General features: G+C 47.3%; 2 protein-coding genes across 3 annotated transcripts in view; one reads left to right on the forward strand and one right to left on the reverse strand.

Moving 5' to 3' along the window:
- Positions 1-1423: 1423 nt before the first annotated feature.
- On the reverse strand, positions 1424-2134 carry VPREB1 (V-set pre-B cell surrogate light chain 1). The gene is given in 2 exon segments (NM_001075117.1): positions 1424-1951; positions 2033-2134. Coding segments are annotated over 2 exon segments (447 nt in total). The 5' UTR covers positions 2079-2134; the 3' UTR covers positions 1424-1550.
- Positions 2135-8561: 6427 nt separating this feature from the next.
- The window catches only part of LOC146396675 (leucine-rich repeat-containing protein 14-like), a 35023-nt gene continuing 21140 nt past the window's right edge, over positions 8562-22444 (forward strand). Inside the window, exons 1-3 of one of the 2 annotated variants that reach the window (XM_084994087.1) lie at positions 8562-8828; positions 9048-9289; positions 12826-12960. The gene's annotated coding sequence lies outside the window, so the exon portion shown is untranslated. Of the gene's footprint in view, positions 8829-9047; positions 9290-10492; positions 10582-12825; positions 12961-22444 lie in introns of those variants that run through there. The other variant, XM_084994086.1, reaches the window with a different exon arrangement.

Genomic DNA, 22444 nt, shown 5'->3' on the forward strand with positions numbered 1-22444 from the left:
AGAATCACAAAGGATGAAAGCAAGGGAAGGTCAGGTTCCAAGTGAGAGACAGAATCCTTTGGGGACCACCTAGCTGACCTTTGGAAACCTGGGCTACCCAGGGGCAAAGGCCTGATGTGGGAACAACTCAGTGCGCTTTAGGAAGTAGAAGCCCAGAGGGTGCTGGGAACTGGCCTGAGCTGAGGCTGTTGCTACAGGAGACTCAGGAAATGCTGTATCCTTAACGCATGGAATCACACAACGCATGGAAGGGCTGATACGACACATCTGCCGCTCTGTGGGGACCTCGTGTTTGGGGTCTTTTCAGCTGTGATAAATGGAGCTTCTCATCCAAATTTGGAATCCCAGGGGAGATGGTTTCTTGGGCACCTCTCTGAGTGGGAGGTGTAGCTACACACATGGCATGGACACCCGAGGTCCGGGTCGCTCTTGCAGGGCTCACGCTAAACCAGCACCCAAGGGCTCAGGGTACAGGACCCCTCCCCACCCCATTCCCTCCTCACCCAACAAGCCCCTTGGCAAGGCCATGCTCCTCAGTCCCTCCTGCCCTCAGCGCCTTCCCTGGCCCAAGGGTCAGTGTCCTGGGATCTCCAGGGAGGAGGAGGTAAGGGCCACCTTGATGTGTCGTTTGGCCAAAACCTGGAGGCAGGAACTGGGTGTTTCTCTAGAGTAGAAGTCAGCAAAGCGTGGCCCAAGAGCCATGTCCAGCCCAGCCCTGCCTGTTTCTGTGAGAAAGTTTAATAGGAAACAGCCATGCCTATGTGTTTATGTACAGTCTGTGGCTGCTTTTGAGCCTCAAGGACAGAATCGAGTAGTTGCCACAACGATCTTGTGGCCCAGAAAGTCCAAAACTATGTGCCATCTGGCCCTTTACACAAAATATTTACAGCCCTGCCACTTTCCTTCCCGTTTCTCTCACCTAGATCCACGGTTCTCAGCTGGGATGATTTGGCAATGCTTAGGACAGTTTTGCTTGTCATAATTCGGGGCAGGAGGGTGTTTGGTGGGTAGGGCCCAGGGATGCTGCTTGACACCCTACAGTGGCCAGGAGAGTCCGCTGCAAAGGACCGTGTGGCCCAATAGAGGGCCTGGTCCACAGCCATCACTGGGCACCACGCTCCGCCCCAGAGGCCTAACTAAGGCATTTTCTAAACTGCTTACCCCATAACTCCTGTGCATAATCTGGTGACAATAGATGTCCTGTCTTTGGCAGGGGTGTCCCCACAAGGTGCTGTGTCGGCCTCCAGCTCCCCAGGACCCACGAGACCAGGGGCTCCAGCCAAGCAGATCGTGACCAGTCAGTCTCCTGGGACCTTCACCCTCAGTTCTTGGGTGCTTCCTACTCACCCTGACCATTCACAGAATCTCTGGGGCCTCCTCGGAACAAATTCGGCACACCAGTCAGACCAATAAGCAAAACAGCTTCCCAAGGCAGAAGCAGCTTTAATCCTCGAATCTGGCCTCCATGGGGATTTAGAGGAAGCCCTGACCCCACCCTCCTGCCCACAGGGACTCCCATCCCTCTGCCTTTAGTTCAACGCAAGCATTTCCTAGGGTGCCGGGGACACTGGAGCAGCAGGCTCGTTTCCTTCCCTCGTCTCTCTCTCCATCTCCCTCTCCCGCTTCCGCTCCAATCTCTCAACCATGGCAGCACAGAAATACACAGCCTCGTCCTCAGGCTGAAGCTCAGAGATGCTCAAATACCCCGTGTTCTTGGCCACGTCTTTGGATCCAGAGAAGCGAGGGGGGACCTTGTGGCCCTGGATTTTGTCTGAATGGGAGAAATAGCTCAGCAAGAATCTTGGAGGGTGGCCGGGCCACTGCTGGTACCACTGGATGTTGTAAATGCTGATGTCAAGGTCCCTGCTCAAGGTACAGGCCAGGTGGATTGTGGTTCCGAGGGACGAGGACACAGACGGCGGCTGATCCAGCAACTGCTGAGGGCCACACCCTGGGAACACAGAGGCATGTGGGCACTGGGGCAGAGCAGGGCAAGGAAAAGGCCGGGGGCTGCGAGTTCCCGGGTTCTTACCTGTGCAGTGGGCCAGGAGCAATAGCAGGATGAGAGCCCAGGACATGGTGCCGCTGTGCAGAGCTCTGCCTCCCTCAGGTACCACAGCTCCTGGGCCTCTCAGGGCTGAGCCAGCACCCTCCTCCACCCTCCCAGGGGTGGAGCTGTGGCATGCCTGGTTCCTGACCACCCATCCCAAACTTTCTTGGGTTTGCGTTGTCAGTTAGGGGATGACCCCATGGTGGTCTCTTTGGCTCTTGCCTTGGCCCCTTGAAAACTCTTAGGGAGGATGCACCTGCTGAGATGGCGTAGGCCAGTGCTCAGGGGGCCAGTCTGCAGACTGAGCCACTGAGGGGGACTGGCCTCAAAGTGCCCTCGAGCAAGCTGAGTCTCAGAGAATAAGGTTCTTGCCCACATTTACATGCCCGGTGAACCACAATGAGAGGACAGGTCCTCGAGTGGAAAACACCTGCTTGGTGCTGCAGGAAATGCAGAAGGCCCTGCACATTCCCCTGGGGGGTCAGGAAAGAGACAAGAGGAATATTCTCTTAGTATAAAATCATGGGGGGGGATGGTTTGTTTCACTTTTTTTTTTAAGTGCCAACTACTGCGCAAAGACCAGGTTGAGAGGAAACAGTAGGAGAAGCATTTTACAGTAAGTTTATCAACATCTGCATAGATCTGCATTTGTAAGCAGTAATTTTTCCATCCTAAAATAAATAAAATGAGAGTTTATTTCGAATCAATAAGCAAGGAATTATCAAAGTAAAAATAGGCAAATGCTTCCTTTTTAAGATTTATTTTTCCACTCTGAATTTTATTTTATTTATTTATTTATTTATTTTTGGTCTTTTTTTTTTGCTATTTCTTGGGCCGCTCCCGCGGCATATGGAGGTTCCCAGGCTAGGGGTTGAATCGGAGCTGTAGCCACTGGCCTACGCCAGAGCCACAGCAACTCGGGATCTGAGCCGCGTCTGCAACCTACACCACAGCTCACGGCAACGCTGGATCGTTAACCCACTGGGCAAGGGCAGGGACCGAACCCGCAATCTCATGGTTCCTAGTCGGATTCGTTAACCACTGCGCCACGACGGGAACTCCTCCACTCTGAATTTTAAACAATCATCATCACAAATATATGTGTTCGTTTTATGTTCACACTGTAGATAAATAAATTTCAGTAAGTTTCCGGTGGTGAAGGTTATTTTTTCGTTTTTTGTTTTGTTTTGTTTTTCCTTGAGCAATATTTACTCACTTACAGCTTCTCCTTAACCTGTGCGGGCATTTCAGTGTGTGTCTCTAGGTACAGGGCAACTTTATTTGTTTTTATTTTTTATTAAAAAAATTTTTTTTGGAGTTCCCATCATGGCTCAGAAGTTAGTGAACCCAACTAGCATCTGTTCCCATCGTGGCTCAGTGGTTAATGAATCCGACTTGTATCCGTGAGGACTCAGGTTTGATCCCTGGCCTTGCCCAGTGGGTTAAGGATCCAGCGTTGCCATGAGCTGTGGTATAGGTCACAGACACAGCTCGGATTCTGCATTGCTGTGGCTGTGGTGTAGGCTGGCGGTTACAGCTCTGATTGGACCCCTAGCCTGGGATATATGCCAAGGGTTCGGCCCTAAATAAAGACAAAAAAAAATTTTTTAACAGCCGCACCCACAGCATATGGAAGTTCCCTGGGCAAGGACTAAATCTGAGCCACAGATGCAGCAATGTCAGATCCTTTAACCCACTGCTGGGAACAGAATCCACATCGCCACAGCAACCTGAGCTGCTACAGTCTGATTCTTACTGCCCCACAGCAGCAACTCCAATTTGCTTTTTAACTTGGTTATTCTTTTTTTTTTTCTGGCTGCGCTCGATGTATGTAAAAGTTCCCAGGCCAGGGATAAAGCCTGTGCCACAGCAGCAACCCAGGCTGCTGCAGTGACACCAGATCCTTACCTCCCTGTGCCACATGGGAACTCCCATTCTGACATTTTGATGGTATCAAGAAGAAAAAATTTTGAGTGTTTATGGTTTTTTTTAACAATTACTTTTTTCTTTTTTGATTTGTTATCTTTTAAAGTTTCATTGAAGTATAATTGATTTACAAGGTTATGATAATTTCTGCTGTACAACAAAATGATTCAGTTATGCATGTCCACATAACCATTCTCTTTCAGATTCTTTTCCCACATAGATTAGCACAGAATATTGGGTAGAGTTTGCTGTGCTATAGAGCAGGTTCCCATTGGCCAATCACTTCATACACCAATGACTTTTTTCCTTGAATGAATGATATAATCAACCCTCAAACATTTGAGGCACGCCCTCAAATCCAATCAGGCTTGGCTGTGGGCAAAGAGTATGAAAGTACTGAAACATTCTCTTCTTTTTAACACTTTACCTAGTCAGGTTAATGTCACAGGGGCATTTAAAGGAGTTCTGGGAGTTCCCATCGTGGTTCAGTGGTTAACAAATCCGACTAGGAACCATGAAGTTGCGGGTTCAATCCCTGGCCTTGCTCAGTGGGTTAAGGATCCGGCATTGCCGTGAGCTGTGGTGTGGGTCGCAGATGAGGCACAGATCCTGCATTGCTTTGGCTGTGGTGTAGGCCGGCGGCTACAGCTCCGATTAGACCCTTAGCCTGGGAACCTCCATATGCTTGTGTGTGGCCCTGGAAAAGACAAAAAAAAAACAAAAGCAAAGGAGCTCTGAAAGGGAGACTTCCTCACTCCCTCAGGTGGGATGAAAGTCCTGACACTCCAGAACTCCAGGCTGGTGGCGATGTCTGCCCAGCTGAAGGTGGTATAGCAGATTCACTTAACTGGTTTTTCATAAGGAATTGAGTTGGCCAAATTTCTTGCTCCCAAGATGCCATTTTCCTGGCATTTAGATACCAATGGGATTCAAGCACCCCCACGCTTTTTCAGCTTAAGCCATTACTAGGAGTCAGATCAATGTTTCCGGTCTACTAAGATTTGAGGCAACTGCATTATGAGCCGAGGGCCAAATCCCAGAGGCTGGGGGCTGAGAGCCCATGGCCACCCTGAGGCCCTGGCTGGAACACCCCCACCCCCAATCCAGACGTTTGCCAACCATCAAGACCTGGAAGTTGAGAAATGGGTAAGTGAGACTGGTCAAGACTAGGGCATTTCTCTTACCCCTTCCTAACATAGGATATACAAACTCAGATGTTGTTTGGGGTAGTCAGGCCAGTCTGGGGCAGAAATTCTCTGCAGACTGATGGGGTTGGGCTCTGGGGCTCTGCAGCCCGGAAAGAATCCACTTTGGGGTACCCTGAGCTGGGGAGCCCGCACACAGTTGGGTGCAATGCTGCAATGCCCCAGGGTCAGATAAGTGGGCACTACAGACTCACTTGGCTGCACAGAGCTGCAGGAGTAGGTTTCTGTCCCACTTCTGCCAGCCCTAAAGCTCCTTGGGCACTGAGGGTGGTGGTGTTGGTGAGGCACTAGTAAGTAGCCTCATCCTCCATCTGAAGCCCAGAGATGGCCAGGGAGGCTGCGTTGTTGGACCTGGAGCCTGAGAAGTATGGAGGGACTCCCCGCAGGCCGACTGCCATCTGCAAAGATCACAAGCGTGGGCGGCAGCGTCGACCCCCCCCCCAGGCAAGGATCACAAGCGTGCCCACCCTACCCCCAGCACCTGCTGGAGCCACCTGGCATAATTCTTGCCCAGGTTGTTGCTGACCCCGGAGCACTGGATGGTGACTATCTGTCCCAGAACCCCCACACCAAGGCTGGCTTGGTCAGCACAAATTGCATCCAGGACCCTGGAAGGAGAGAAACACAGACTGGTTACCCTGAGCTTAGAGCTGGTACTGAACCCTGGAGGAGAACAGGAGAGGAGCCCAGGTGCCCTGCCCTGAGTGTGTCCTGAGTCCATGTCAGCCCGTCAGGTTACCTGGGCAAGAGTGAGGAGGGTGAGAGGGAGCAGAGGGGTCCAGGCCATGGTGAAGGCATCCACAGAGCCAAGATGACTGCGGATGGGCTCCCGGGTCCCTCTAATACCCATTGACAGCTTTGTGGGGGTGGAGATGCAGGAAGATGCTGCTTCCTGATTGCAGGCCCAGGGCCTTGCCCTGGGCATTGACTGCATGGGGTGGGGGAGAGTGGGACTCCTGGGCCCCTTCTGTGGTGGGGTGGGGCGCCTGGTCCCAGTGGGACCCTGCTGGTTCTGGCAGGGCACAGCTATAGTCAGTCGCACCCTGGTGAACACCTGTTGGCTGAACTACCTTAGAGCCCCCCCTGTGTGGTTCCCCGTTGTTCCCCTTCGGACAGCTCCATGGCACCCCCTGCCGGCCAGAGACGCACAAGCCCAGCAAAGATCTGTAACCCTGGGGCGGGGTAGGAACCCAGGGGCCCTGAACTTGGGCAAGAAATTGTATGCCATTATTACAACTGACCTCTAATATTCATCAGTTCCTTCAAACACGAATACAGGCAAACCACCGCAGTATTAGCCATATCCATTTGTCACCAATAGAAATAGCAGCTGGGCCAGGAATTTCCATATGCCACAGGTGCAGCAAAGGAAGGGAGGGAGGGAGGAAGGAAACATGCAAACATGAAAAATGCTCCTTTTCCTGAACAACAGAATTTTAAAAGAGCCTCACGGGTTACTGTAACAAGCAGCAAGATTTCCAGAACTATCCCTCAGAGCAGTGGTTTCCAAATTTGGTAACCTCTTGACATCACCCGGAATCTTTATAAACAAAAACAAAAACAAAATACCAATGCCTGACTCTGCCACCGCAGATGATATGGTTTAAAAGGCAGGACTGATTCCCAGGCATCTAGGTGATTCTAATGTACAACCAAGTTTGGAAAGCAACACGGTGGGAAATTAATAAGAAAAAAGTGGTGTTCAGGTGACTGAGTAAGCTGTAAACGTACAGATCTCCACACAGAGTAAAAGAGAGTGAGGAATAGTCCGGGCCCTCCAGAGTAATAAAACTGATGCAGGAGTTCCCGTCGTGGCGCAGTGGTTAACGAATCCGACTAGGAACCATGAGGTTGCGGGTTCGGTCCCTGCCCTTGCTCAGTGGGTTAACGATCCGGCGTTGCCGTGAGCTGCGGTGTAGGTTGCAGACGCGGCTCGGATCCCGCGTTGCTGTGGCTCTGGCGTAGGCCGGTGGCTACAGCTCCGATTCGACCCCTAGCCTGGGAACCTCCATATGCCGCGGGAGCGGCCCAAGAAATGGCAAAAAGACAAAAAAAAAAAAAAAAAAAGAAAGGCACTTGGGAAGGAGCCTGTCCAGACCCATACGCTGAGGGGTGAGAGGAGATCCTCTCACAGGGCGTGTAAGAAGCTCTCACTGTGCCACTCCTGGGAATCTTTTTCCAGCCATTCTGAAGAGGGCAGCACAACGTATATTACACCCCAGACATTTGAAGTTGGATTTATTCTGGTGCAGGGGAGGGGAGTCCTGGCCAAGAGCCAAGGTCATTAGCCTCATGGGTGCAAATTCTGAGATCACCACAGGACAGCTTTCTGCAGTCCAAGGAAGGAACGTTTCTTTCCTTCTGCAGGGAGCAGAAGGACAGAATCAGAAAGGGTCCTTCTATACCTTCACCTAGAATGTTTCTTGCACCCAAAGTCTAAACATTGTTTGTTTCTGTGGCCTCACATGCCACGGTGGTGCTCGGTTGAGCTCAGTGGGAAAGGGTATGTTAATTTTTTTTTTTTTTAATTTTTTGTCTTTTTGCCATTTTTCTTGGGCCGCTCCCTCGGCATATGGAGGTTCCCAGGCTAGGGGTCCAATCGGAGCTGTAGCCACTGGCCTATGCCAGAGCCACAGCAACTCGGGATCCGAGCCGCGTCTGCAACCTACACCACAGCTCACGGCAACGCTGGATCGTTAACCCACTGAGCAGGGGCAGGGACCGAACCCACAACCTCATGGTTCCTAGTTGGATTCGTTAACCACTGTGCCACGACGGGAACTCCCTTTTTTTTTTAAATTTTTTTGTCTTTTTGCCATTTTTCTTGTAATTTTGAAATACAAATTTGCTCAGAATTTCTGATGTAAGCAAGAAACCAAGATAAAACTCAGAGTCTATGGTCCTAATACCCACACTCAGACCCACGAGAGAGGAGTTCCTGCCACAGCTGCCAGGGCAGGAGTGGGTACTCTGGTCCTGAGTCCCGGATCCTGCGAGTACCCTGATTCTAGATCCTAAGAGGAGGGACAACCATTCCTGAGACTTCACAGCTGTATTATGGGGTGGGGGTGACCCCACTGCCTTTTCGCCCCGCTGGGGATAGGAGAGGACTTTCACGTCAATCTGCTCCCCAACCACAGTCCTGCCTCAGGCCCAATACAAAGCCTACTGTCCCCTTCCAGGCTGCGCTGCCAAAGCCACAGCAGTGGATGAAAGGAGAGGATGGCCCAAGTGCTTGCAGCCTGGCAAGATGCTCCTCCCATCCACGTGACCCGGCGAGCTCTCCCCCCCCTCCAAACACACACACGATCCAGTGCGAGGCGGAGGCGCTCCCAGCCTGTCCACTCACGTGAGAAGGGGCAGGCCCCGCCTACTTGCCTAGTGCGAGGCGGGAGGCCCTTTCCACCTAAGTGACCCGGGGAAGTCGCCCCTCCCCCACGTGACCTGGAGCAAGGCGCGCGGCGCTAGGGGCAGGTTCCTTGAGGAGGAACTGAGGCACTGGTGTCAGGAGGGATCTTCCAGTGAGGGACCGTCCTCTTCCTCCGAGGTCTACTGTCTTGGCACCCCTGCGGGCTTTGGGACGTCCAGGCCTGAGGCCTGGCCCACTGTAGGTTGTGAAAGGAAAGCAGAATGCCCGGCGTGCGCAAGTGAGGGCTCACGATGGGGAGACCCCGAGCTCAGGCCTGGCGGGCGGTGCAGATCCCATGGCCCCCTTCCTCCGCCCGAGGGGACGCGGGGCAGAGGGTTTCTTGGGGGATTACCAAAGCAGACGGACTGCCCCGCGCAGGGCTGCCGTACCAGAGCCTGCGCTGGGAAAGGACGGAGCCCGGGCCCATTAATCTGAATCCGGGTCTCCTCTACCCAAGCCTGAGGAATGACGGCCTCTGAACGGAAAACCAGACGCCTTGACGCCAGCGCTGCAGAGGTGCCCTCGCGGATTCCTCGCTTCCCTTCAGGCCTCTGAGTGGGCTCCTCCCGCAGAGCGCCAGGGGCTCAGGCCAGGAGGGGTAGAGGATGGCTCGAAGCCGCGGCTGCCGGGCCATCGTGTGCCTGCGGGGCTGCGGGGTGATGGTGCCCCACGAGGGGCCTGGACATCACCTTGGGGAAGGTGAGTTACTGACTTGGGCGCGTTTTTCTGAGCTGTAGTAGTAAGCTTGTCAGGGACCCCACGAGTTTTTTGAACTTCCTACTACGATGGCTTTTAGAAGTGCGAAAATAACAATAGCTGGAGCTCAGTGAGGTTGAAACTCCAATATTGTTGGGACAGGTGGCAGCTGAAGCGGAAGGGGCTGGGGGAAGTTGGCATCCTGCCAAAGACACACTTGCAAGACATAAGAAAATCCAACCAAGTGCACAGGAAGTCCCAGCAAACACATTATTTACCAGGGCCCTCGGAATATGCCAGTGACCTGGGCGGCAGGCTCCCCCTGCAGTTCAGTGGGTGCTCCTCTGTAGGCTGTTATAGGATTAGACTCACTCATAGAAATAGGCCAGTAGGACCCTGAAGTGATTGGGGTCAGGTGATGGCATTTCACATCAGAAGCCAGGTTGACACAGTTACTGTATTGAGCCATATGGTTGGCGTCACAGCCAAGACACAGGACCCACAGAGGGTTATGGACATGGTTTAAAGAACACACTGTCCTTAGTTGCAAGATAGAAGGGCAGCCACCAAAAGTAATACTTTTGCTATCAGAAGAAATAAAGGCTGAATAAGGAGGCTTAGAGCAGTCAGCCCAATAAAAAGTCATAATCCCTTGCCAAGTTTCTAGACTGGAGTCAGTTTTCAGGCCTGAAATCCTTTGGTTGAAGAAGAGGCTAGGTCCTCAGGAGGAAAGATCTATCACCATGATAAGGGGACTAATAATTTCCTCAAATGAATCTACATACATTTATTCAGTGTATTATTTGTCTGTTGCTATACAACAAGTTACCCCCAAAACTTGGCAGTTTAATTTGTTATTATCTCACACAGTTTCTGTGGATCACGAGTTTTGTTGCAGCTTAGCTGGATGGTTCTGGCTCACAGTCTCTCAAAGGGATGCAGTTATTTGAAAGTTCAACTGGGGCCAAAGTATTCACTTCCAAGGTGTCTTACCCACATGTCTAGTAAGTGTTTGACAAGACCCCTCAGTTATTTGCCACATGGATCTTTCCATAGGGCTGCTTGACGTAGGGCTGCTCTCCATGACACCAAAGCAGATGATCCAAGAGAGAACAGAGTGAAAGTCATGGTGTCTTTTATGACCTAACGTTGAGAGTCATAACTGTAATTTCTGCCACATCCTATTTGTTAGCACAGGCCTGCCTTGTTCACTATAGCAGGAGACTTCCTAAGAGCATGAATACCAGGAGGCAAGAATCATTGCAACCATTTTGAAGGCTGGCTACCATACTTAGGTAACTAAATAAGGGGAATTGGAATATTCAAGCAATTTGAGCATTAGACCAGGGAAAGTGGGAAAATACAAACAATCTGAATATTGTTGGACATAGCATCAGAGTTAACATTGATATCTGGAGATCTAAAACACCATTGTTGCCCACTGTTAGAATGGAGAGCCAGGTTATAAATAGAATCCTGGCCAAAATCATCTTACAATGGGTATACTGTGTCACTACCCAGTTTGCAGATGTGAATTGGAATAGAATATTTGGAAGTTGATGCAGTATCCTCATTGTGTCTTCAACTGTGTGTTAAGAACTATTGTGACGGGGGAGGCCAAATGGAGTCCTCTGTAATCACTCCCACTCCTAGTCAAGATAGTAAATAAAAAGCAGTACCATATCTTTAGAGGAATGATGGAAAATTGTACCACTCTTAAGGATGTAAAGGACTTATGGGTGGTGGTCCTTGTTGTAGTTCCATATAATTCACCAGTCTGCACCTACAGAAACCAGATTCATCCTGGAAGTTGGCTGAGACTTCTCTTAATTCACCCAAATAGAAGCTCCAGTTGAAGCTTCTGTGCCAAATGCGCTCCCTTTCCTTGAGCTGATTAATAATGCCTCAGGTAAACAAAACCAGGCAGGAGGCATAACGCTCCCAGACTTCAGGCAATATTACAAAGCCACAGTCATCAAGACAGTGTGGTACTGGTACCAAAACAGACAGACAGACCAATGGAACAGAATAGAGAACCCAGAAATAAACCCAAACACCTATGGTCAATTAATCTTTGACAAAGGAGGCAAGGACATAAAATGGGAAAAAGAAAGTCTTTTCAGCAAGCATGGCTGGGAAACCTGGACAGCTGCATGCAAATCAGTGAAATTAGAACACACCCTCACACCATGCATGAAAATAAGTTCAAAATGGCTGAAAAACTTAACTATAAGACAAGACACCCTCAAACTCCTGGAAGAGAACATAGGCAAAACATTCTCTGACATCAACCTTACAAATGTTTTCTCAGGTCAGTATCCCAAAGGAACAGAAATAAAAGCAAAAATAAACCAGTGGGACCTAATCAAACTGAAAAGCTTTTGCACAGCAAAGGAAACCAAAAAGATAACTTACAGAATGGGAGAAAATAGTTTCAAATGATGTAATTGACAAGGGCTTAATATCTAAAATATACAAGCAATTTATACAACCCAACAGTAAAAAAGCCAACCACCCAGTGGAAAAATGGGCAAAAGACCTGAATAGGTCTCCAAGGAAGATATACAGAAGGCCAACAAGCACATGAAAAAATGTTCAACATCCCTTATTATTAGAGAAATGCAAATCAAAACTACCATGAGGTACCACCTCACACCAGTCAGAATGGCCACCATTAATAAGACCACAAATAACAAATGCTGGAGGGGGTATGGAGAAAAGGGAACCCTCCCACGCTGTTGGTAGGAATGTAAGCTGGTACAACCACTATGGAGAACAGTATGGAGGTACCTTAGAAATCTATACATAGAACTACCATATGACCCAGCAACGCCACACTTGGGCATGTATCGGAACAAAACTTTCCTTAAAAAAGACACATGCACCCGCATGTTCACTGCAGCACTATTCACAATAGCCATGACATGGAAACAACCCAGATGTCCATCGACAGATGATTGGATTAGGAAGATGTGGTATGTATACACAATGGACTAGTACTCAGCCATAAAAAGAACAAAATAATGCCATTTACAGCAACATGGATGAAACTAGAGACTCTCATACTGAGTGAAGTGTGTCAGAAAGAGACAAATACCATATGATATCACATATCTGGAATGTAATACACAACACAAATGAACCTTTCCACAGAAAAGAAAATTATGGACTTGGAGAATAGACTTGTGGTTGCCAAGGGGGAGGGGGAGGGAGTGGGATGGATTGGGAGCTTGGGGTTGATTGATGCAAAAACTATTGCTTTTGGAATGGATTAGCAGTGAGATCCTGCTGTGTAGCCCTGGGAACTATGTTTAGTCACTTATGATGGAGCATGATAATGTGAGGAAAAAGAGTGTATACATGTATGTGTAACTGAGTCACCATGCTGTTCAGTAGGAAAAAAATTGTATTGGGGAAATAATAGTTAAAAAACACCTCAGATTTATGGTTAATTGGTGAATATGTTCCATGCTATCCCTATCAAATACCATTTGTATTCACATAGAACAGATGACAGTATGCATTTCATTTTTCTCCAGGATTATACTTCTGTCATAGTCCAAAGAGATCTGGACCATCTACCACCACAGGACATCATGTTGATTCACTACTTTGATGACATCATGCTAATCGAGTTAGATTAGCAAGAAAGGGCTGGAATGTTGGAGGCCTTGGTAAGAAACATGCACTGCAAAAAGTAGGAGAAAATCCATATGAAGATTGAAGGACCTGCCACATGGAAACAATTTTTGAATGCTTCCAGGGGTCGAGGGCATGCTGGGTCATAGCCAAAGTAAAAGATGAATGATCACATCTTGCACCTCCTCTGGTGAAGGAGGAAGCACAATGCCTGATAGAACTCCAGGAGTTCCCATCATGGCTCAGTGGTAATGAACCCAACAAGTATCCATGAGGATGTGGATTAGATCCCTGGCCTCACTCAGTGGATTAAGGATCTGGCATTGCTGTGAGCTGCAGTGTAGGTTGTAGATACAGCTTGGATTTGGCATGGCTGTGGCAGTTGCCAGCAGCTACAACTCTGATTAGACCCATAGCCTGGGAAGTTCCACATGCCAAGGGTGTGCCCTTAAAAAGACCAAAAAAAAAAAAAAAAAATCCAGGTTTTGGAGACAGCATAGTCCACATCTGAGAACAAATCTTTGGTTTGTATATGGGGTCATACAAAAGGCCGCCACCTTTGAGTTCAGCCCAAAGTAGGAAAGTTCTCTGCAAGGTAGCAAAGTCCAGACTGCCATGAAAGCAGCTATGCTGCTTGAGCCATATGACTTGGAATGTATGGGAGTAGGGGGTACCAGTGGTAGGAGAAAGTCCCATGTAGAATTTGTGGCAAGCTCCAGTGGGAGAATCACAGTAAGGGCTTCTAAGGGTCTAGGGTATGGCCTTGCCATCTGCAGTGGTGAACTATGTTTTGCAAAACAGCCCTGCAGTGCTGCTGGGCCCCGGTGGAGGACCATGGGACATGAGGTAACATGTCCAGAACTGCTTGTCACAGGTATGTTGCAGCAAAACTGTCAAGTCATAAAGTTGGTTAGGCCCCGCCACAGGAGAGGGCCAATAGATTACAAAACATGGCCACCACCTGAACACTTTATCCTCTTTGTGTTAGGGGCCCAGTTAGCAAGGAAAGGAGGCCCCACATCATGAGGAAACAGGGCTGCTTTTATTTTATTTTAATTTTTAAAATTTGTTTAGGCTATGCCTGTGGCATGTGGAAGTTCCTGGGCCAGGAATGTGCCCTACAGGAGTGACACAAGCCATCACAGTGGCAACACTGGATCCTTAACCTGCTAGGGCCACCAGGGAACTCTGAGATAGGGATGCTCTTACCCTAGGGGATAGGGAGGAATGTGTTTTGACCCTCAAGTGATAATTTTGGTGCATCTTGATACTCCCTTGGCCAGTTGTGACAGTGGTGCAGCCCTAGTGCAGCCACAGAGGGCATAATAAGGGGCTGGGACACCTCAGACCACCTGGAAAGCCACTATGAACAAACAAGACCTTTGTTTGCAGTGGCCAAGACTAGTTGGTCTCACTAGCCCTTCTCTTCTGAGTTTGCCCCATGATTAGAGGCCAGTGGAACCCCAGGAAAGCCCCTTCTCAAACAGATGAAGGGCAGCCAGGCTGTGCACCTGATGGGAGCAGGCAAGCAATAAATCCAGGTTTTCACAGACAAGAAAAGGAGCAGCGGAGATGTTGGATGCTCGAGGGAACCAGAGACCTCAGCTCATTACATCCTTGGGCAAAAAATCCCAGTGGGGGAGGAGAAGCTGCATTGGAGCCTAGGAGGAGGCCCTGAGGATATCCGAGTGACAGTTAAAACGTGCCACTGATGACATCCACCTTAGCTAGAGAGGGGACAGTTGCTGAGCAGTAAGACGTTTCAGCTGGGGGAAGATGGAGTTGTGACTGGTTCCTCATAAGAAAGGCACTTGGTGAGTTCCCATTGTGGTACAATAGAAACTAATCTGACTGGGAACCATGAGGTTAAGAGGTTGAGGGTTTGATCCCTGGCCTTGCTCAGTGGGTTAAGGATCCGGCGTTGCCGTAAGCTGTGGTGTGGTCACGGACGTGGCTCAGATCTGGCATTGCTGTGGCTGTGGTGTAGGCCGGCAGCTGTAGCTCCAATTCGACCCCTAGCCTGGGAACCTCCATATGCCAAGGGTTCGACCCTAAAACAACAAAAGACCCCCCCCCCAAAAAAAGGCACTTGGAGCCCATCCAGGCCGAGGGGCAGGGGGAAGGGAGGGAGGGTCGTCTCACGGGAGGGGCAAGTACTGAGTGCTCACTGTACCCTGTCCGGGAACCTCTGTCTGGCCCCTCTGAAGACGTCAGTAGAATATACATCCCTCACCAAAAGTTTGGCTATGGGACCTACTTTTGCTTAGTGAGAGGCATGGAACTCTGCCCTCAGAAGAGAGGCACAGGCAGAAATGCCCCTGAGGGCATGTGGCTTTCTGTGGGTGGTTCCTTCAGAGATATGGGGTGTTTCAGGAGAAGTACAGAGGGGAGGATTCAGACTTGTCACAGCATCTCTTGGCCCAGGGGTCCTGCTACTTCAGAGAAGCTCTGCACTCAGAACAATTGGATTGTGACGGGGCCTGGTGCTTCCCTTCCTACACTGCCTGCTCCACAGGCTGCTCCAGAGGCCTGAGCCTTTCTCTGCTGGTGCCACTTCTCAGACATACAGACGTAGGAAATGCTCCAGTAGAGAAGGTTCCGCCGGGTCAGAATTTAGTGTTTTGGTTGTTAAAATGATCCTTACCAAGCCTGCCCTAATGTGCCCCCTGTTCCCCCCATGGAAGGGTAGCCTGCTATGGGGTGAGGGCTGTGGGCCGCTCCAAGGGGCAGCAGAGCAAGTCAGGGTAGAAACTGGAGGGGGGCTGGCTGGGCCAAGGTGTGGACTGCTGGCTGTGCTGGTGGTAGAAGGAAATGCGTGCGTTCTCAGAGACTCTATGTGTGTCCTGGTTGCTGACTGCAGTCTCTGATTCTGCCCAGAGCCACACTGATGTGTCTCACTCCTGAGACCTTTGCGAATCCTGCAGTTGATTGCCTCCCAACTTTGCTACCCTGATAGTCTTAAGTTTTGGCCTCTGCAGTCTACCACCAGTTCCTTGAATCCACCTTTTTCCAGAGTCCAAAACTGCTTTTTCTGGGGGAGTTGGGGTGTGTAATTCATTCTGTTATGGCTTCCTGGTTTTAGATCTTCCTTTACTTCATTTGGGTTTTCAGGTAGTAGCTCAGAGCACTAATGGTCACTTGTCCAAGTGTAATCAGAAGTTCACTGGAAGTTCCTTGTGGCACAGGAGGGTAAGGATCCAGCATTGCTACAGCTATGGCACAGGCTGCAACTGCATCACAGTTTCCATCCCTGGCCTGGGAACTTCCACATTCCACATTAGGGCCAAAAACAACAACAGCAGGGAGTTCCCTTTGTGATACAGTGGAAACGAATCCAACTAGTATCCATGAGGATGCAGGTTTGATCCCTGGCTGTGCTCAGTGGGTTGGGGAGCCAATGTTGCTGTGAGCTGTGGTGTAGGTCACAGATGAGGCTTGGTTCCCGAGTTGTGGCTGTGGCCAGCAACTACAGCTCTGATTCAACCCCTAGCCTGGGAACTTCCATATGCCACAAGTGTGGCCCTAAAAAGCAAAACAAAAAAACAACAAAAACGAAAAAATCAAAATAGTAGCTACCAACTGCTCTACTACGTAGTTCTCCTTTCATTCCAGGAAGAAACCCCTCGTGATCCTGTTTCTGTTTTGTTTTGTGGGTTTTTTTTGTTTTGTATTTTGTCTTTTTAGGGCCATACTTGTGGCATATGGAGGTTCCCAGGCTAGGGGTCAAATTGGAGCCGTAGCTGCCGGCCTACACCACAGCCCCAGCCACATTCACAGCAATGTGGGATCTGAGCTGAGTCTGTGACCTACACCATAGCTCACAGCAATGCCAGATCCTTAACCCACTGAGCAAGGCCAGGGATAGAACCCATGCCCCCATGAATCCCAATTGGGTTTGCTGCCGCTGAGCCACGGTGGGAACTCCCAGTTGGGTGAGTTTCTTAAAACACTCATTTATAAAGTGGGTGATTGAAATGTTAATCAAGGGAATAGAGAAGTAAGGTGCCTCACCTGAAGTTTTCCTTCTCTTGTTTATTCAATAGTGACATCCTGCGTTGCTCAGAAAGTGCTCTCACTTCAGAATACAAAGATAAACATTAATGATACCTGCTTTCAGAGAACTTAACTTTGAAAGAGGTATGGGGACCACTAAAGAAGTCATTAAGCCAGGAGTTCCCTTAATGGCTCAGCAGTTAATGAACCTGACTAATATCCATGAGGGAGAGTTCCTGTTGTGGCTAAGTGGTTAACGAATCCGACTAGGAACCAAGAGCGGCCCTAGAAAAAAGCAAAAAAGACAAAAAAAATAGTAATAATAATATCCATGAGGACGTGGGTTTGATCCCTGGCCATGCTCAGTGGGTTAAGGATCCAGCATTGCCCTGAGCTGTGGTGTAGTCCCAGACTCAGCTCGGATCCTGTGTTGCCATGGCTGTGGTGTAGGCTGGCAGCTGTAGCTCCGAGCTAATAGAGCTGGCTGTGAGATAATAGAAAATATATACAGTCATCCCTCAGTATCTGCTGGGAATTGGTTCCAGGACTTCCCTCAGATACCAAAACCCAAGGATGCTCAAGTCTTTTTTATAAAATGGTAAGTATTGGCATATAACCAATGCACATCTCCTATATACCTTAGATCATCTCTAGATTACTTATAATACCTAGTACAAAGTAAATGCTATATAAATAGTTGCTATACTTTATTTAGGGAGTAATGGCAAGATCTAAGTCTGTGCATGTTCAGTACATGCAGCCATTCAGTGATCATAGGACTAACTAGGTAGCACATTAGCAATGACGTAAGATTTTCTTTTTTTCAGCACTTACACATTGCTTTCATTTAAGGATCTAAGAGAAGTACCTAGAATAAAAAATACAAGTATATAAATAAAATACAGAGAAAATGTAAATTCAGTTTTTTTCTCTTATACATTGTGTTACCATTCACCAAAACCTTGGTTCTAGTCTCTTGATAACCTTTATATCATAACAGTGACATCCTTCATATGATGAAAATCATGATGATGAGGATGATAAGATTACCTAAGAACCCTCATATGATGATTAACCCTCAGATGATGACCTTCACAAAATGATCCTCAGATAATGAGGATGATGAAGAGGATAAATTTCAGATGATGATGAGGATCTGTAGATGTGGATAGGATAACCCTGAGATAATGACGAGGATGATGATGCTTAGATGATATGGAGGATAATGATTCTTACATGAGGAGAGGATAATAACTTCAGATGGTGATGAGGATGATGATGCATAGGTAAGGAGAGGATGTTAACCCTCAGATAGTGATGAGGATGATAATGCTTACCCAAGGAGGGGATGATAACCATCAGATGGTGTTGGAGATGAAGATCTTTAGATGATGAAAAGGATGATAATCCTTAGATAATGATAAAGATGATGATACTTACATGATGATGAAAATAATGAACCATAGATGATGATGAGGATGATTCTTAGATGAGGATAGATAAGGCTCAGATTGTGATGAGAATGATGATCATTAGATGTTGAGGACAACCATAACCCTTAGACGATGTTGAGGATGATAATTCTAGATGAGGAGAGGATGATGATGAATAGATATTGAGGACAGTAACCCTCAGATATTGAAAATGATGATCCTAGATGATGAGGTTAATAACACATAGATGATGAAGATAATGATACTTAGATGATGGTGGGTATGGTGATGCTTAGATAAGGAGGGGGGATGATAATCCTCAGATGATGATGAGGATGATCATTAGATGATGAGGATAATGATAATTCTTTTTTTTTTTTTGTCTTTTTGCTATTTCTTGGGCCACTCCTGCGGCATATGGAGGTTCCCAGGCTAGGGGTTGAATCGGAGATGCAGCCACCGGCCTACGCCAGAGCCACAGCAACGCGGAATCCGAGCCGCGTCTGCGACCTACACCACAGCTCATGGCAACGCCGGATCGTCAACCCACTGAGCAAGGGCAGGGACCGAACCCGCAACCTCATGGTTCCTAGTCGGATTTGTTAACCACTGCGCCACAACAGGAACTCCAACAATGATAATTCTTAAAGGGTATTGAGGATAATGCTCTTTAGATGAAGAGAGGATGATGATCCTTAGATGATGCTGAAGATGAAGATTCTTAGATGATGAAAAGGATGATAATGCTTAGATAATGATGCTTAATGTTAAGGACGACAATAACCCTCATACAATGTTGAGGACAAAGATCCTTAAATGATGAAAAGGATGATAACTCAGATAATGATGAGGATGATAATGCTTAAATGTTGAGGTTGACGGTAACGCCCATATAATGCTTAGGATGAAGATCCTTAGGTGATAAAAAGGATGATAACCCTTGGATAATAATGAAGATGATCCATATATGGTGATGAGGGTGATGATGAATAGAGGTTGAGAAGATTGATAAACCTCAGATGATGTTGAACATGACAATCCTTAGATGATGAAGAGGTTAAAACCCTTAGATAATGATGAGGATAATGATACTTAGATGATGAGAATGGTAATCTTCAGATGATGAGGAAAATGGTAAACCTCAAATGAGGATGAGGATGATGATGCTTAGATGAGAACAGGATGATAACTGTTAGATAATGATGAGGAGGGGGTGATGCTTAGATAGTGAAGATGAGGATAAGCCTAAGATGATGAAAAGGATGATATTTATGTGAGAATGAGGAGGATGATGCTTAGCTGAGGAGAAGAATGATAATCTTCAGATGGTGATGAGGATGATGATCCTTAGATGGTGAAGAGGATGACCATCCTCAGATGGTGACGAATAGATGTTAAGGAGATTAATAAACCTCAGATGATGTTGAAGATGACGGCCCTTAGATAGTGAGTTTGATAACCCTTATATGTTATTGAGGATAATTATCCTTTGATGAGATTATCCTTTCATGAAGATGAAGATGAGGATGAGGATGCTTTAATGAGGAGAGAATGGTAAACCTCAGATGGTGATGAGATGATTATGCTTAAAAGAGAGGATGATAACCCTCAAATAATGATGAGGATAATGATGCTTAGATATTGAGAGTGAGGATAGCCCTCAGATGATGTTGAGGATGAAGATCTCTAGATAATTAAAATGATGATAACCCTTAGATAATGACTAGGATGATGGTACTTAGATGATGATGAGAAAGATGATACTTAAGTTTGAGGAGGAGGATGCTTAGATGAGGAGAGGGATGATAATCATCAGATGTTGATGAAGACAGTTATCCTTAGATGAGGATGAGGATGATTCTTAGATGATGATGAGGCTGTTAATACCTAGGTGAGGGTGATGATAATCCTCAGATGGTGATGAGGATGATGATGAATAGTTGTTGAGGATATTGATAAGCCACAGATGAAGTTGAAGATGACAATCCATAGATGATGAGGAGGTTGATTACCCATATTTGGTGAAGAGGATAATGATACTTAGAGGATGAGGAGTAATTATAACCCTCAGTTGATGAAATGATGATGTTTAGATATTGAGGACAAGGATAATCCTAGGATGATAACCCTTAGATAATGATGAAGATAATGATCCTGGATGAGGCTGAGGCTGGTGATGCTTAGATGAGAAGCAGGATGATAATCTTCAGATGGGGATGGGGATGATGATCATTAGATGTTGAGGAGATTAATAAAACTCAGGTAATGTTGAGATGATGTTGCTTAGATGAGGATAAGATGATGATGCTTAGGTTAGGAGAGAAATGATAATCTTCAGATGAGGTTGATGGTCCCTAGATGAGGAAGAGGCTGATGATGCTTAGGTGAGAAGGGGGATGATAATCTTCAGATGGTGGTGAGGCTGATGATGAATAGATGTCAGTGAGACTGATAAACCTTAGATGATGTTGAAGATGACAATCCTTAGATTATGACAAAGATAATGATACTTAGATGACGAGGATGATAACCGTCAGATGATGAGGAAAATGATAAACCTCAGATGAGGATGCTTAGGTGAGGAGAGGGTGAAAACCCTCAGATAGTGATGAGGATGATGTGTGTATGTGTTGAGGATGACGGTAACCCTCAGATGATGTTGAGGATAATGTTCCTTAGCTGAGGATTAGGATGATGTAGCTTGGGTGAGGAGAGGGATGATAATCCTCAGGTGGTGATGAGGATGATGATGAATAGATGTTCAGGAGATTAATGAGCCTCAGATGACGCTGAAGATGATGTTCCTTAGAGGATGAGGACAGTGATAACCCTCAGATGATGAGGAAAATGATAAAACTCAGGTGAGGATGAGGATGATAATGCTTAGGTGAGGAGAGGATAACTTAAATAATGATGAGGATTATGATCCTTAGATACTGAAGATCAGAATAACCCTTAAATTGATAACCCTTAAATAACCCTTTATTGAGGATGAAGAAAAGGATAATAATTGGAGTTCCCATTGTGGCTTAGCAGGTTAAGGTCCTGACTGATATCCATGAGTATGCAGATTAGATCCCTGGCCTCAATGAGTAAAAGATCTGGTGTTGCCACAAGCCGTGGTGTGGGCTAGGAGCTGCAGTTCTGATTTGACCCTTAGCCTGGGAAGCTCCATATGCCACAGGTGAGGTCCTAAAAAGAAAAAAAAAAAGGATGATAACCATTAGAGAATGATGAGGTTAACAAAACTTAGTTGAAGATATAGATGATGATCATTTGATGAGGATGAGTATGATGATGCTTATATAAGGAGGGCAATGATAGTCCTCACATGGTGATGGGGATGATGATGAATAGATGTTGTGGAGGTGATGAAGCCCTGATGATGTTGTCAGTGATAGTTCTTAGATGATGAGGAGATTGATAACCTTTAGGTGATATTTAAGATAATGATCCTCAGATGATGAGGATGAGAATAACCCACAGATAATGAGTATGATTATTCTTAGATAATGAGAATGATGATGCTTCAATAAGGAGAGGATGATAAACCTCAGATGCTGATGAGGATGATCATCCTAAATGAGAATCAGGATGATGATGCTTAGGCGAGGAGGGGGATGATAATCCTCAGACAGTGATGAAGATAATGATGAATAGATTTGAGGAGACTGATTAACCTCAGATGACATTGAGGATGATGATCCTTGGATGATGGGGAGGTTGATACTCCTTAGATAATGACAAGGATAGTGAATGTAGAAGATGAGGAGGATGATGATCCTTAGATGATGTGGAAAATGATAAAGCTCAGATGACTATATAGATGATGATCCTTAGATGATGAAAAGAAACATAGGAGTTCCTATCGTGGCTTGGAGTTCCCGTCGTGGCTCAGTGGTTAATGAATCCAACTAGGAACCATGAGGTTGCGGGTTCGATCCCTGGCCTTGCTCAGTGGGCTAAGGATCCGGCGTTGCCGTAAACTGTGGTGTAGGGCGGCTTGGATCCTGAGTTGCTGTGGCTCTGGCGTAGGCCAGTGACTACAGCTCCGATTTGACCCCCAGCCTGGGAACCTCCATATGCTGTAGGA

The sequence above is a fragment of the Sus scrofa genome, chromosome 14, assembly GCF_054392235.1.
Source record: "Sus scrofa isolate SSC_HxYL_T2T_F1_AM1 chromosome 14, Sscrofa_HxYL_maternal_Yorkshire_Landrace_v2.0, whole genome shotgun sequence".
Taxonomy (NCBI): Eukaryota; Metazoa; Chordata; class Mammalia; order Artiodactyla; family Suidae; genus Sus; species Sus scrofa.